Source organism: Eupeodes corollae, chromosome 3, assembly GCF_945859685.1.
Source record: "Eupeodes corollae chromosome 3, idEupCoro1.1, whole genome shotgun sequence".
NCBI classification, from domain to species: domain Eukaryota; kingdom Metazoa; phylum Arthropoda; class Insecta; order Diptera; family Syrphidae; genus Eupeodes; species Eupeodes corollae.
This window is the reverse complement of record NC_079149.1, coordinates 93839129-93856039: the sequence shown is the minus strand read 5'-3', so window position 1 is coordinate 93856039 and position 16911 is coordinate 93839129. Positions and strand designations below refer to the sequence as shown.

General features: G+C 32.1%; 1 protein-coding gene across 3 annotated transcripts in view; it reads right to left on the bottom strand.

Annotated features, from left to right (window-relative positions):
* Nucleotides 1-14657, bottom strand: part of LOC129949693 (CUGBP Elav-like family member 2) — a 374661-nt gene extending 360004 nt beyond the window's left edge. For 2 of the 3 annotated variants that reach the window (XM_056061291.1, XM_056061292.1), the window contains exon 1: nucleotides 13182-13892. In XM_056061291.1, coding sequence (XP_055917266.1) covers nucleotides 13182-13705 — 524 coding nt within the window. In that variant the 5' untranslated portion in view covers nucleotides 13706-13892. Of the gene's footprint in view, nucleotides 1-13181 lie in introns of all 3 variants that reach the window. The other variant, XM_056061290.1, reaches the window with a different exon arrangement.
* Between the last annotated feature and the right edge of the window lie 2254 nt (nucleotides 14658-16911).

The following is a 16911-nucleotide window of genomic DNA, read 5'->3' as shown; positions in this document are numbered from 1 at the left end:
ACACTTCCACACTTTACCTACTCTGTTCACCCATACACTGTCCAAATTGTTTTGACATGTGCCAGAAGGATAATAGATTTATGAAAGGACATTTTTAATGTGACAACATAATAAAATGTCCACCTCCCTTCCCATCATACCCTCTCCAGCCCTTATCAAATATCCGCTTTCCCCACCTTTTTGTATATAAGTATAAATAAATCCTAGTGGTCTGTAGGTATAGCCAATGCTGTTTAGGGATTTAAATTTCCTTGGGTCTAATGTTCTTCAAATTATATGTATGTGTAATGTGTATGTATGAAGACCATTTTAGTGTTTACTTATTTTTGTTTTCCTGTTTTGCCCTTGAATGATTTTGATGAGTTGAGACCTTAAGGGAGATAAATTTAATAAGAAAAACAATGCAAAAAAAAAACAACAAAAAAAAGAACGGTGCTTTGCTGCCGTAATCCATCTTTAGATTTAACAGAGTGTAGATGTTAAATTGGGCGGGGATTTGTTTAAGGCTGACAGCCTGTTTTGACATTTAAACGCGCACATACCTTCTGTTGAATTATTAATTTAATTTTTATGTTGGTGTTTTTTTTTTTTTTTGGGTTCTCAGGAAATGGGAACAGAGCATCTTGACGGTGTGGCTGTGGCAGTATAATGGTGGATGGTGGTTTTGTATTTTTGGTTGGAAGGATATTGTTGCGGTGCGGTGTAAGCAAATTTATATTCGAAACGGTTTTGAATTTTGTGTGCTCTGTTTTTTTTTTTTTATTTTGAGTTTAGTTAGTTAAATGTTTTTGTTTTTTCAGGATTATCAATAGAGGTTTGAGGCGTCGGACTGAAACTCTGGGTGGATTCTTTTTCCAAATTGAGGAAGACGTTGAACACAAGAGTATTTTTAATTTGACTTAGCTGTGGGACTATAAGATAAGGAAATAATATTTTAAGACACGGAAAATGACATTGATCTGTTAAATTGAAATAACTAAGTTAATGACTCTTTCTCTCATTTTCAGTTTTGTGTGGGAATTTTATTAAAGGACGAAGTAGACGTTCAAATATGTTTAACAAAAATTTAAAAAAAAACATAAAGATATTTCGATTTTATCAATTTATAATTTTTTGTTTTCGTTTTGATATCCAATATATTTGTATGTATACTAGCAGACCCGACCACGCGTTGCTGTGGCTGAGTAATTAAGGAAGGACTTAATAGACAAAATTGAACACAAATTTACATAACATCTTTAATTTTATTTTATTAATAAATACTATGATTAACATTAATTAAATAAAATCACAGTTAAAGTTTACTGAAGTGCCAATCGATGAACAATATTTTTGGTCAGCCTGTCTTTTGTCAACACAAATAAACTCGATGGTCTACCTACACGTCAGAGCTGTAAAAAATGCAATAATTTTTGTATTGCAGTTAAATGATTAAAAAGACTTACATTTTGAATAATTTGACTTCATGTCGGCACTTAACTTCGAAAAAAAATCACAGTTAATTTTGAAGTCTTTTAAAAGTCTTTTACATTCTTTGCATTCATTAAGTCTTTTGATTGCATTCAATGCAAGCAGTCATTTGAATCTTTTTATTGCTTCCTGCCAAAAAATTGGAAAATTCACTACCTAGTCTTGATCGACAGTAGCGTCGATTGACTTAAACGGTAAACGGTAAACGGTTGCCAGGTAATAATTGTTGTATCTGGTTGTTAATTAGATCTACATCAACATTTTTTGCTGCCAAAATAGCACAATTACTATGCCAACTGTGATTTAGATAGTTATTTATTATATCTGGGAAGACACTCTCGATCAGATCATTTTTAGTTTCAACAATAGGACATAAATTATCTGGCAATCTTATGCACTGGGTATCTTGATTAAATTCCACTTCACCGTTTCCAATATCTAATAGTTGCTGAGAAAATACTCGTGCTGTCGGATCATTTTGGAGTTGTACTCGCATGTTTTTTGTTAACCTTAGTGTTTCGACGTTTCTCCAAAAAAATGATTGTTTTTAACATGCATTGATTTCATCAGCAAAAGTAGAGCGAGAAATCACTGGCAATGTTTGCCAAAAATCACCAGATAATAATAAAATAGCTCCACCAAAAAGTCTGTATTTAATTCTTCGAGTGAATGTTTATGAGCCATGGTACACTCATCCCAAATTAAGATTGAACTCCTTTGTAACACTGTAGCCATTCCACTCATTTTCTTAATGTTACCCAAACATTTGGATGGACATCTAGTGGTAACTTAAAAGCAGAATGTGCTGTTCGACCACCATCTAACAAAGTAGCAGCTATGCCTGATGATGCAATTGTTAATGCAATTTTCTTTTGGGACCGGACAACAAAGTAGCAGCTATGCCTGATGATGCAATTGTTAATGCAATTTTCTTTTAAGACCGGACTTTCGCAAGGATCAACGATATCAAAAATGTTTTACCGGTTCCACCTGGTGCATCCAACAAAAAGAAACCACTTTGTTTAGCATCAACAGCCAAAATAATCCGATTGTATACATTTTTTTGTTCGTCAGTGGTTCATTATTAGCAACAATTGTAGCTAAATCAAGATTATTAAATTGTTCTTCTCGCTGCAAATCGCTATTTACTAAGTCTTTAGCTGGACGATTAGGTGATGGCATACCATAATGACTAAGTGATGAATTTGAGATCATAAAACATAAGTTTTCAATTAGTATCAATGCTTCATTACATATCTGGTGAGAAATCTAGATTTGGAAATTGGTTTGTTTGTTTAAGTCGGTACAGTATATCTTCAGTCATGTAGTTTTTATATTTTTCCCACAGTATAGATGACTGTGTTGGAAAACATGTCGTCAATATGATGGCATATAGTTGACGAATACAACTTGTCGACGACGTTGAAGCTACATCAGCAAGTGTCAGATCCCAATGATTGTCATCTTCTAAAAGTTGCAACTCACGACATGCATCTTGATACGTACTAAACACTCGACCATTAACTTTTCGTAATAATTGGAAAGAGATTAGTCCAGGAACATTTACCAACAACAAACGCAAAAAAAAGCATTCACGTTGTTTTGGATGTACTGTATAAGGCCGCCCCAGTGTCTTAGCTTTATATATACCTGCTATTGAAGGATGTGGTTCTACATTTTACGTGGCTCCCATTATCTTGTTGACATGTTCCATCAAAAATAGCATGGGATATAGGTATACAATAATGTTCTTCCGAATTGGCCAAAGGCATCAGTTTTTTGACAAAGTGAGAAAAATCCAGTTAACGTCGTTTTTGGTGGTTCAAATGCTCTTTGAAAAACATTCTCTTCAGTGAAATATACACGTTGACCATTTTCAACATGCACTGCAAGATGTTGGATAGATGGTTCTCTGTGGTGTATGGGAAAACTAAGTATACGCCAGATAGCTTCGTTGCTGCTTATGTACATATCTGCCCATTTGGTATCGTGCTATTTCGTCATTTTCATTTATGTTTTGTACTCCAAACATGGCTAAATCACTGCCCCTATTGACATACTTGCAAATGTACTTAATGCATTTAATTGAACTAAAAAACTCAACATTAATATGAGACTTGAATGTTTTTGAAAGCAGTGGTGAGTATGGTACCACACATTGATTGTCAATTTCTAATTAGTTAGAATTTGACGTTTTATTTTAAATGTGTGACCACCGTTATCGGCGTCTCTACGGCGATACAACGGATAACCATCGACATCAGTAATGGTATCATCCGTGAATTTCATAGGAATTTTTTTTTTTACATTTCCCATTTTCCATGCATGGCGATGCCATATTAAAAGCACCACACGGCCCGTTAATCATGTGACTTGTAACAATGTCAAATAATTCTTGATCAATTGACGAATCTGGAATTTCGGCTGAAATGATTTGATCAATTTCTTCTGGACGAATTTTAACATCAAGCCAAATTAAAATGTGAGCATGACGTAAGCCTCGCTTTTGCCACTCAATTGAATACAACCAACAACACGTTTTGCCAAAGACTTGTGGAGATTATTAGTAGAGTACCTTTAGACGACTTCGAAATAAAAGATATAAGTTACAATACTAAAGTCCACTTTATTTAACACAAAATATTTCTTAATTAAAGATGAATATTATAATAATAATATATTTTAGGATACTTATGAGACGTGTGTATCACACGAGGTCAGCCAAGAGAAGAAGGTTAAATTAAATCTTAACATTTTAAAATGTCTATTAGCCTTCCGGCATTTACTACTCTAGTACATTTCTTTTATATTCAGTTGTATAGTTTAAACAAAATTATTTTTAGTTTAGAAATTAGAAAGTAGGGTTCGCCACAGACTGAACATTTTACAATAAAATCAATTAAGGATTTTAATTTTTGTTTAAACACTCGTTCAGTAATGTCGTGATGATGTATCGACTGTTGACCTGGTAATAATAAAGTTTGTATTTTCTCCCAATTTGGATTGCACGTAAATGTTATAAACAAATCCGGACGTCCGTAATGACGGATATATAAGCCATCGCGTCCTAAATGTATTCTTGCATGTTTCGTGAACTACCGATGTAGCTTGAAGGCAATACAAAATTGTATTTCAAAGTCAAAATATATTTCAGAAAACATAATGATCATATATAATTAGAAAAGTAGATTTTATATAAAGTATTTTTCATTTGCAACACATATGTAAACAATTTAGACCATTACTCGAAAATAAACTATCCTATATCTTAAGGTAGACCAAATTACACATAAAATGCCAACTTTCATAGAAACCGGTTGACTTGGTGAAGAGTTCACTGGGAACATACACATGACACTGGATTTGTATATATTAAGATTAATATGAAAATTGAAAGCTTACTAGAAAAGCATGTTCGGAGCAAAACTTCTTGCACCTCCTTAGAAAACCCAAACATCTTGCGGCATTTTTGGCGACATCGCGTATGTGATCGTTCCACAATAGGTGAATATCGAGATATTCAATCTCCTCAATGCAAGTGCCATCTATGAATTAAGGCAAGGGGGTATATCTCGCTTTAACGATACAAGACAGCATTAGGTTTTCGAATCCTTAAATTCTTTGTGATTTTTCTGAATATGAAAAATTAAGAGAACTATCGTCAACGACACAATGTATTCGATTAGATTATTTTCGAGAAGATAGCCTGTTGCCAAACCCTAGCTCTATCTGCGGGCAGAATAATGGCTTTGTTTGAAATATGTAGGTTAGCCATGATTTTTTAGAAATAAATTATTACAAGTAATCTAAGTTTTCGACCTCGAATAATGAACGAAACATGGCCAAAAATTTTCAAAGTCGAGAAAATCTGTAGTTGTTATTAGTTGTTGGCACTTCGCACTTTTTTAATTTGAGCCCATAACCGACCCTACAAATCCAATAGGTTGTCAAATAAAATTTACGAAAACATAAGATAACCAGTTTCCCCAGTCGTGAAGCTAAAAACTACTCAATTTATAATAATGTTGTAGTTTAAAGCAATAAGCTAATGATTTCGAACTCAACAATTTTAACAATTTTTGTCCATGTGGCATTAAGCATTCGGGGCCGAAAACTTAAATTATGTACAAAACCAACATTATAAACACCTTAAGTCTACCGGATTTAAAATACGGCGCTTTCCTTTCCGAAGGTAGGGTAAGTTCGGGCATTATGGCGCACCTAACGTTAATCTAAAATAACTTTAAAACGAACAACATTTTATAATTCAGTATTTTTTTTTTATTAAATAAGAGAAAACAGTAACATAAATAAATCAAATAAAAATAATAATTCAACTTCATTAACAAAAAATAAATTATTTTAAAAATAGTTTAAAAAAAAACATATTGCCCTACCTGCGGGCAATATGGCGCACCCCTGAGGGCAATATGGCGGGGAGGTTTCATTTTTGATTTAAACGCCCACAACCATCACAGGTGTTCCTAAATCCCGTACATGAGTCGTGAGACCACTGTCCACAAAGGACACACTTCATCCACTCGTCCTTTTTGATTGTAGTGGTGTAATCTTCAACACATCCAGCACAAATATCTTCCCCGAAATCTTCGTGCGTATATTTGGCATTTCTGAAATAATTATAAATAACTTACAGTTAAAATACTATTTTACAACGGAATTATCCCTATAATATGCATAGCATTACATAAGATGCAAAAAACGAGAAGAGACGAAGAGACATACGTATGAAACTATAATTTACATGAAAACTTCATAAGGGCATTATGGCTTACCCGCGCCATAATGCCCTCACAGTATCTGCGCCATATTACACAAAAAAACACTTATTCACAAAACATTACAAAAAAACTAAGTTCTCTTTTCGTTTCAAAAATTTCCCGCTACACAACAAAACTGAAACTGTATTCTGCATTACACTCTTCACACCGAACATCTGTGTTATATACTTACCGAGAAAAACGAATCCAAACACAAAGCAAAATAATAAAAACACGAGCAAACTGTAAATTTTTTGTATATTCTTTTTTTTTGTCCAGCGAAATTCGTCGTATAGACTAACGATGTTTACAGGGCACGTGTTCAGCAGAGACTGAAGTTTTTGCATTGTTTTTATTTTGATTAGAATTTTAGAAGTATGATATTTGCGAGGTGCGCCATAATGCCCCATGCGCCATAATGCCCGAACTTACCCTATGTTCTATATAGTTGATTGACTACTATATGTAGTTCGATTTTGTTGTTTCCAAATCTTCAAAAAAGGTTTTTTTAAAATTAGTTTGTTAAAGTTAAATTACAATTAGTAAAACCATTGAAAAATTTAACAAAAGGAATTGTTAATAATATTAATAATACACAAATTTCCTAATTTCGACACTACAAATATTTTTTTCCGAAACTATAAAAGTTATTGGACTTAATTATTACAAATAAAAAACAAATTGTGTAGTCTATACGACTTGGTGTTAATTACGTCGGACTCAAAAGCAAACGCCGTTACTTCCAAATTGCAAATTTGACCGAAAAAAAACTCCGAATCTAAATGTTGACTTTTCTCGACGCTTCAAGGTCAATAGAATCTAAATAAAATATTTTTAAGAGAGTTGTACATACATATGTGCGTTTTAACGTCCGAAACATGGGAACCTCTTTACGTCGTCCATATTTCAAAATCCAGTCAAGATATCGACTTTAAATAAATGATATTATACAGTTAATGACACAGAAAGGGCTCTCAAAAAATTGAGAGGATGGTATTTTTACCATAGAATACCATTAAACAAAAAAAAGGTTTTGAAATCAAACTACTTCATCATTTGCAAAATATTGTTGGTAATTTGTAGTTATCTACAGACGGGATGGGAAGTCTGGGCCACATCCCAGGCTTTCCACTTTCAATTTCAAACTCTTCGGCTAATGGAGCTACTAGTTAAGTAACTATAATGTAAAGTTTCTAGGTCTGGCTTACGAGACAGATGATAGGTAATAAGAATATTGTGTATTTTTATATAGCTTTTTACTTTTTCATTTTTAAACTTCAAAATATTGTTAATATTTTGGTACATTTTATTGGGTTATAGACATCTATCAAATTAAGTCGTTAAACCAATTTTTGTGTTTGCAGTCAGAAAGTCAGATATTTACAAAAATGCATTGTTTAACTATTTGTGTGGGGCTATGCGAACCTTTATGCAGATGAACCTATAGCTCTTCAGCATTTTAAAACCACCATTCGTCAAGCTGTATGGCTGAAACACCGTCAAATATGTTTCAAAAAGTGTTCGAAAATTGCCTTAAAATAATCGATGCTTGACACACATCGCGTGGTCGTCATTTTAATGATGACACACAAAGTCTACGTTAAGACTTTAAAATGAATAAGAAATATTAAGAACAAAAATTGTGTACATTTGTTTTATTTACATTTTCGTATAACCCTATATTTTTAGCAATATTTTATTTTATAAGCTTTACTACAGATTTCTTCAAAAATGGGTTTTGGAACAGTGTTTTTCAAAATTATGTTTACTCAAAATTCTGCAAGATAAACACTTTAAACTTATCATATGTATTGCATACCAAAATTTCGCATGAAAAAATACTGTATCTTTCCACACTGTTTAACTATCTCTGAGTTTCTGATCACAAAATATTGTAACCTCTAAAAGTCTGTTTTGGTTAGTTCTATTGTTTACTATCTGTAGAAAAAGCCAGTACTTTAATTTAATGGCATTTTTGTTTTTAAAACCCAGAAGAAGTGTTGCATAAAAATTCAACAAAAATTAAATAAAAGATGTAAAATCTTTTAATTTTATAAAAAATTACAAAAACTCTATCCAAAATATTAAAAAGTCAAAATGCGGATTCGTTCATTAAAATAGTCACTTGAAGTTTACAAACCAAACATTTTTGGAACACAAGGAATTCAAGTATATTGAAAGAATTTGATCTTATTTTTTTAATGTGATGAAAAGCACGACTTGGTAGCACGAATTTGTTCATATGGTCATGTATCCCAAGAGCGTGTTTAAAAAAATCATATTGTCTTAATGCAATGGTTTTTAATTGCCTTAATTTAAATCCGGCTTCAAAATAAATTTGTCGGGTTTTTGATATATTACTTTCTTAAAATCGAAAAAAACAAGTATACAAAGCATTTATGAAGTACATAGAAGTCATGGTTTTTTTACTCTTTAGTACCTTGGTTCAATATTCAGTGGGAATATTTATAGAAATTTTATACAAAATTCAAAAAATCTTCATAAGTTGTGATATTTCGTGTTTTTCAAATAAATCCTTAAAAAATGCTGAAGCATTTCTGCTATAACCGTTTTCAACAGAAAAGTGAAAAACGGATTAAAAGTACTTTCTGTTTTTATAACGAATCGGTCGTCAGCAATATTATCATATTAAGATTTTGAAATATATAACAAAATATTTAAATAATGTTGAAAATATGTATTTTTAAAATTTGATCAGATAGTTAAAATCGAGATTCGGATTTGCAATCAGGAATTAACTCCAAAACTTAATTTTAAAAAATGTGAATGGATTAAATTCAAAGTCTGCTCAAAACTTCTTATAGATTCAAATAAAGGCTAATTACTTAATAGAATTTCCAAGAACTAAGTGAGATATTAAAAAAATTTAAACTGTAACTGGAAGGCACCGACTTGTAGTTAGCAAAATATTTATATAATTTAATGTTAAGGCGATTTACTGTGTCAATCTGTTGATTAAAGAGAACTACAAGTTATGAATTAACAAGTACTGGAACCGCAAGACCCGGTCAGTTAATTCGAGTAACTCTAGTATGATCCATACAATCATCAAGGTATACAGGAAAAAGAACGACGATGACCTTCCGAGTTTGAAACTCCAAAGAATTAAAGAGAACAGAGACGTACTCAGGACAGCACAAATAGATCCAGAAGAAGCCATCTTTGATTATGACTTTTATATAATTGAAGATCTGAAGAAAAAGTGGAGGCGGTGGGAGCTGCTTTCCAGCAAGGTGAATGTTAGCATTCGCCATAACCACGAACTGAAAAATAGAGCCCTTCTTAATCACTTTTACTTTCGAAATGATATGACACAATGGCGATCTGAAAACTGCGGTTTCATGAGGTTCAATGACGATTTTTTGGCAAATGCCATATTCGCTGATCAAACGGGACCAAGTTCCTTGTTAGTGACATTTACCAATGGAGGCAATTGACACTTACACCACACTCTTCAATAATGCACTGAATAATGCATATTATCCAGTACATTGGAAGACCGCTGTGGTTCATCCTCTCACGAAAAAGCGAAAGTACAACTCCAACCCGTCAAATCTTCGGTCGATAAGTCTTCTTCCGAGCATCAGCAAAGTTTTCGAAAAAGTCATTAATAGGGCTCTGACTAAGTGGGCTGCGGACAACAAAATAATTCCGGATAAACAGTTCGGGTTCAAGACGGATCATGACACAATTCATGCTGCGTCTAAGCTCATTTCTGATATCCAATGGAATAAATCAAAACAACAATGCACAGGTGCTATTCTGGTTGATTTGGAAAAGGCCTTTGACACCGTATGGTTAGAGGGTCTTTACCAAAAATTGAGCAGGCTTGGCATAAGCAAGCCATTGTTGTATATACTTTATGATTTGCTTAACGATAGAAAGTTTGTTGTCAAAAGTTGCAATGTAACTTCTACCACAACATTCCCAATTAAAAATGGTCTTCAACAAGGAGCGGTGAATTCGATAATTCTCTTCAGCATTTACACCTGATAGGTAGTCTTACAAAGGCAATTGCATACGCCGACGATCTAATTGCGTACAGAACGGCCCGAAAGGTTGAGGTTATTAGAATTCACTTGCAGCGTGATTTCGGCAAGACTCAGTGATATTTTGACGACTGGAAACTGAAAATAAATGTCCAGAATTCGGAGACAATTCTATTCCGGACTCCGTTGGCTAGGGCCACGAGGGATACGTGCAAGAATTGGTGCAAGATGGTCATCGTTGATCTTCACGGGCAGCCATTGGCGAGCAAAAGTGTAGTGAAGTACCTTGGTATCTGGTTAGATCAGTATTTATATTTCGACAGACATATAAACGCTGCTCTGACCAGGGCCAGAGGAGCCTTCGCTCTGACGAAACGGCTGTTTTTTAGCAGTCGGCTTGACCCTAGAGTGAAGCTACGTGGCCCTCATACGGTCGATAATCGTTTATGGTTGTCCTGTGCGGTTCAACGTTGCCCCTTCCAAGATGGAGAAGTTTCGGGTGTTCGAGCGGCAGTGTTTACGACACTGCACTGGCTTATATCGAATAGCCGAATCTTCTTATGTGCATTACTATTCCAACTAGGTCTTACACAACGGGGATCATATCAACATAATTGACAATTTCGTGATAAAACTCGTTCGAGGTCACATTGCAAGAGCTATGTGTTCGACCAACAATTTAATTTTCGGAGCGTTCTATCCAAACGACGAGTATTTTGAAAGTGCACTCTTCAGCGGCTTTATTCCACCAGAGGGACTCCTCTTTTTAGACCGATGCGGTCTGATACAGGATATATTGGCAGGTCCGCTAATCTACCACGTCAGACGACGAACCGTGGATAGGCAACTCCTGTACAATCGGGACGTCATGGCACAAAGCGGAGCAGAGCTCCTTCGGTTCAGGACCGAATTGATATAGGGTGAAGCAGGAGAACCAGTTTTGGTGGCTTCAATCGGCACTTGATAGTGGGTAGTCGGGATGGAATTTTAAGCTTTGGCCGGCTTTTATACTTTTTTTATATTTTAAGGGTTTAGTTAAAAGTAGAATAGGCATGGTGTCACAAAAAGAAATAGAAAAAAAATAAAAAAAAAAACGAAAAACGAGTGTTATAGTTCAACTTAGAGGGTCCGTTATGGTACCATTAAGTTAGTTGTAAGTTATGGATAATAAGGCTAGTTTTATTAATTTTTTTCTAGCTTTAAGATGGGTTAAAAAATTAATTAATAAAAATGAATTTAAAAAAAATTAAAAAAAAAAAGTGCTATGGACTGTCACGCGAGAGGTCTTGGGTTCGATCCCTGCCTGTGCCTCTTGCGAGGAATTGACAAATTCTCCAAGAGTAATTCTTGTTATGAAAAGTGCTTTCTCAAATTTGCCGTTCGGATTCGGCTTAAAACTGTAGGTCCCTTCCATCCCTGACTACAGTCACTAGGACCTAGTTCTCAAACGGACTGTGCCACCCAATTTGTTTATTTTTTTATTTATAATGTTAAGGGATATGTTGTGCTTCCATTAACCTTAAGACAACAATTTTAGTTGTATTTCCCATTTTTAAAGTTGCAAACCTGATGCGATAGAAAAGTTCCAAGGTAAAATTCGAATTCAGGACAACTAATTGTTTAAAAAGTATTGTTTTTTTATGTGACGAAAACAAACCATAATTTTGTCGACCAGTGTATAAGCTGTATTTTAAGATTTAAAAATGAACCCGCAAAAAAATTCGTTTTTTGACTACTCGCAGAAGACAAAATGCTGTTCCGATTATCATTAAGTTATCAGCAGAATTTAATTTTTTGACAACAGGGGGTTACCAAAACCAAATCGGTGGTGACAAGAACGCTGGAATTGCACCGTAAACCATGTCAAAAATACTGTAGCCGAAGTTTTTACTTCAATCGAAAGAGTAATGTGCCCGCTGATGATGAATTTTGAAATGAATAAGGAAGAGACACGAAAGTCCAAACGCTTTTTTTTACAACATTTCCGAATTCCCGGTATAATTGTTGTGGTAGATGGAACTCATATTCAACATTTTATTTACACTTTGACAAAAAAAAAACTTCACTCGCAAAAACATTTTATGTAGAGTGATTATTTTCGATTTTGCCTTGTTTTGAATTCTACTTTCGAGTTACGTAGTTCCTCGTTTACTACTCGATTCTAGTTGGTTCGAAAGTAGTCAAATAGTTACATAATACCAATTTTTCGAATTCAAGCAATTTCATTGTAGAATCGAGTTACATAGTAAAGGGCCCCTTATTTTTTCAAAATTTAATTTCAAAATCTTTAGAGCGGTTTTTTGTTTGAGTTTAAAAATATTTATATACGTTTTAAATTTCAATTTTGTAAACATATAACAAACCATTTTCAAGATATCGAATTTCAAAGTAAACATTTTTAGTATTTTTTCAAAGAACAAAGAATAAAACAACGACATTTATGACCATCAAATATTATTGAGACAATTGAGGTGGTGCCCAAAATTGTTGAAATAGGTTCAATAGTTCTTTAGAGAACTTAAAACAAAATAACGGTTCTTTAGGAAACAAAATATTTTTTTTTACAGATGATAAATTAAGAAAAAAATGTTGGAGACAATTTAGAAAAATCGTTGGTTTTTAATAAAATTCTAGTTTTCCATTTTTGACCAGCAAATTTTATTTTTAATTTCCAGACAGACAAGGGGTCCATTTTTTTTAAATTCTCTTCCATTATACATTTTTGAAATCGAATTTGTGAACGAATTCAAATACTGAATTTCTTCCATAAAGATTTTTTGTATTAAAAAATTTTCATAGTACTTTAGTTACAATATTTCGAACGCAACCCTTCGCAAATATGTAAATACTGTTCAAAAAATATTATTCAAAAAATAAATCGTCTAACATTTTATTTCATTTAGAAGCTAAAAAAATCACTTACGTGTTTGAGCTTCCGTCAACTGCAACACAAATTAATGGTGGTGAAGCATTCATCGTTGATAATCCACCAAATCCGCCAATTGAATTTATCTCACCACCATCAACGTTTCTCACAACTACTGAAGCAGCTGTAGTTGCAACTTCTTGTTGTAGCCTTTGGTAATGTTGGGGTTGTTGTTGCTGCAACTGTAATTGTAATTGTTGTTGATGTTGTTGTTGTTGTAAGACTTGTAATTGTTCTTGCTGTTGTTGTAAAATTGGATGCAATTGTTGTTGTAGTTGTTGTGGTTGTTGTTGTTGGTCTCGCAATAAATACGGATGCGGACGAACTTTTGATGAACTTTTCATCGATGATAAATTATTATTATCCAATGAAATCTTTTTATTAATATTATTAATATTCATTAATGCCAAATTATTATTGTGATTATTATTAAGGGCAACAGGTGTTGCCAAAGCAGCTACAACACCGACGTTCAAAAATTCCGTAAAATTTCCTCCGGTTATATCGAACGATTTCAACATTATTACATTTGTTGATGTAAAACTTTTGTTTTTGTTTTGTATTTTATTTTTTAATTATTTAAACTCGCCGTTGAATGTATTTGTATATATTTGTGTTGAGGGCTTTTTAAATTTTTATTTTATTTTATGTAATAATTTTTATATAGCACACGTGAGTAGGAGTGTTGATAACCGCACTTGATTTCATCTACAGATATGAAATAATTTTATTTTTTTTATTGGGATTTTAACTTTTCGAGAGTGAAAATAGTAAAAAAAGATTTTAATTATTTTATTTGTTGAGAGAACAGTAACGAAGTAACGAATATTTGCGTGTAGAAAGATATACACTTTTAATTATCTAATTGAATGAATGAATTTAATGATTATTTTTTTGTTTTGCCTTAAAATTTGCCTGGAATTATAATTTTAATGCTTTTTCTAATTTATTTCATTTGGGTATCGGGATGTTTCGTTTTAAGAAGAAAAAGAAGACGTCACTGACCGACGACGACGAAACGGTGACACAGTAAAAATACTTAAGACGGAAAATTAGGTCAAATTTAATTAAAAACAATTAAGTAAACAGGAAATGAACTTTGTTTACTTGTAAAATCATTTTGTACACATTAAAATTTACGTAATTAATAAGTTTTGATTTGTAGCAGAAGAACTCTCAATTTCCAAAAACGCGTTAATAAATTTCAACACCTATTTTTCACCGTCGTAATTTCACACTGATTTCGTTCGTTTAGTGGAATTAAGTTCGAAATAAAAGAAAATCAACGTATCTGGATCCAGATAAGTTTGGTTATCTTGTAGAGTCTTATCTTTAAGGTTCATATATTTTATATTTTACACTAACAAATAAACCTTCCTATCTACATTCTTTTTACCTACCTTAAACGGTCTTTCATACAAAATAATAAATGTCAATTTTGTTATCTTTAATTTTGTTGTTGTTGTTATTATTGTTGTTGTTTGAGGCTTATTTAAACCTATACAAATAGGACCGTGTATTGGTTATACGATTATTATTATTAACTGAGAGGAAATTTGTATTACATTTAGAAAGTGTACCACCGGTTGAAATAAATGGAGATATAAATTCCCCTCCTGCATTTTTGTATATATGTAGATATTTTAAGTAAAGTAAACATTTTCATTTTGATAAGATAACATCGCAGGCATAATGGGAATTTGATAACAAAAATTAAAATCTGGGTATGGTGACAGGGACAGCTTGAGGAATGAGAGTAAATATAACTTAATCAAAAAATGTACCTGTTTTTGTGTAGTGGTGGTGCAGTTTTCTGGAATATCACAATATCAACACTGAGACTTCTGTAACTTTACGAATTTAGAAAGACTAGTAAAAAAGCAGTTCTGAAGACATTAGAACCATGATGATTCGAAAACAATGAAAGGGTTTAAAGGATATTTTATCAGTACTGCTAGTGTGTTGGAAATAAGAGTAAGAGGATGGGATGCGATCCATACTGATAACTACCCGATATTTTTAACAGTTTCAAAAAAATATTAGCAACAACATGTTGTGTAAGGTATAAAAACGTCAATAACCAGAGTTCTACAATTTTACTTTTTTAACTTCCAATAGGAAGTTATTGTAATAGATCCGATTTGTCAAATTGAAAATTTTGACATTTCTCGACGTTTCAAGGTCCCTAGAGTCGAAATAAAAGATTTTTAGAAAGATTTCCGTACGTTCGCGACGTTTTTTTCGTCGTCCATAGCTCAAGAACCAGAAGAGATATCGATTTCAAATAATTTTTGTTATACAGATAATAAGGCAGAAAGGGCTCTCAAGAAAAGTGCGTGGGTGGTTTTTTTACCACAGCAGTTTGAAAAAAAAGGTGAAAGTTTTGGTTACCCTTAAATGTCTAACGTACTAAAAACGCTACAGACTTGAATTAAATTTTATATAATAAATTGTAACGTGATACCAAACAAGTATATTTTTTGAAAAAAATCCATTTAACGGTCTTTTTTATAAATCAAAAATACTGAAAAAATATTTGTCACCTCCAAAATTTTACGACTAAAATATGATTTTATCTCCAAAACAATTTTGTGCAACGAAGAAAAATGTTTTTGACATCTGATAAAATTTTGAGAAAAATCGAATTGACAGTGTTTTTTACAAAAAAATAAAAACCTAAAATAAAAAATGTATACAAGTTGGTAAAAATTGATTTTGACTCAAATATTTTTTCAAAAATTAAAGATATTGGCTTTAAACTACTTTTATCTTTCAAAAAATATTGTTGTTAACATTCAGTAAAATTTTGAAAAAAATCGAATTGACAGTTTTAGTATAAAATATAAAAAAATCTAAAAAAAAATTTAACAAAAGTTGGTAAAAATTGATTTTCGACTCAAATATCTTTTCAAAACTTTGGGATAATAGCTTTTTACTAATTTTCACTTATAAGAAATATTGTTTTCAACATTAAAACAAATTTTAAGAAAAATCTAAGTGACAGTTTTCTTACAAAAAATAAAAATCTAAGAAAAAACGTTACTCAAAGTTGGTAAAAATTGAATATTGATTCAAATATTTTTTCACAACCTTGAAATTTAAGCTTCAAACTTATTTTATCTTAAAGGAAACATTCTTTTCAACATTTTGAAAAATGTTGAAAAAAATCGAATTGACAGTTATTTTACAAAAAATAAAAACCTAAAAGGAAAAATGTATAAAAGTTGGTAAAAATTGATTTTCGACTCAAATATCTTATCAAATATTTGAAATATTGGCTTTAAGCTAATTTTATCTCATAAGAAATATTGTTTTCAACATTCTTTAAAATTTTTAAAAAATCAAATTGACAGTTGTTTTACAAAAAATAAAACTCTATTTTATTTCACAGAAAATATTGTTTTCGATATTCAGCAATTTTTATATAAAAATCCAACAGTCCGTTTTTTCATAAAAATTAAAATCTACAAAAAATAGTTTGCAAATTTAGTAAAAATTGATACGAGTAGACAAGATACGAGTGATAGACAAACTTTTAAGCAAGACAAATCGACAGACGGGATGGGAAGTTATCAATGTAAGTCGCATCCCAGCCTCTTTTTTTTTTAAATATTTTGACTTGATAAATAACTCTGACTTTTAACTTAAAATGAACGTCTTTTTTTCAAATTCTTAGCTTAAAATCAATTTTAAGAGTCAATTTGTTTTTTTTTTAAAGACTTTTGAG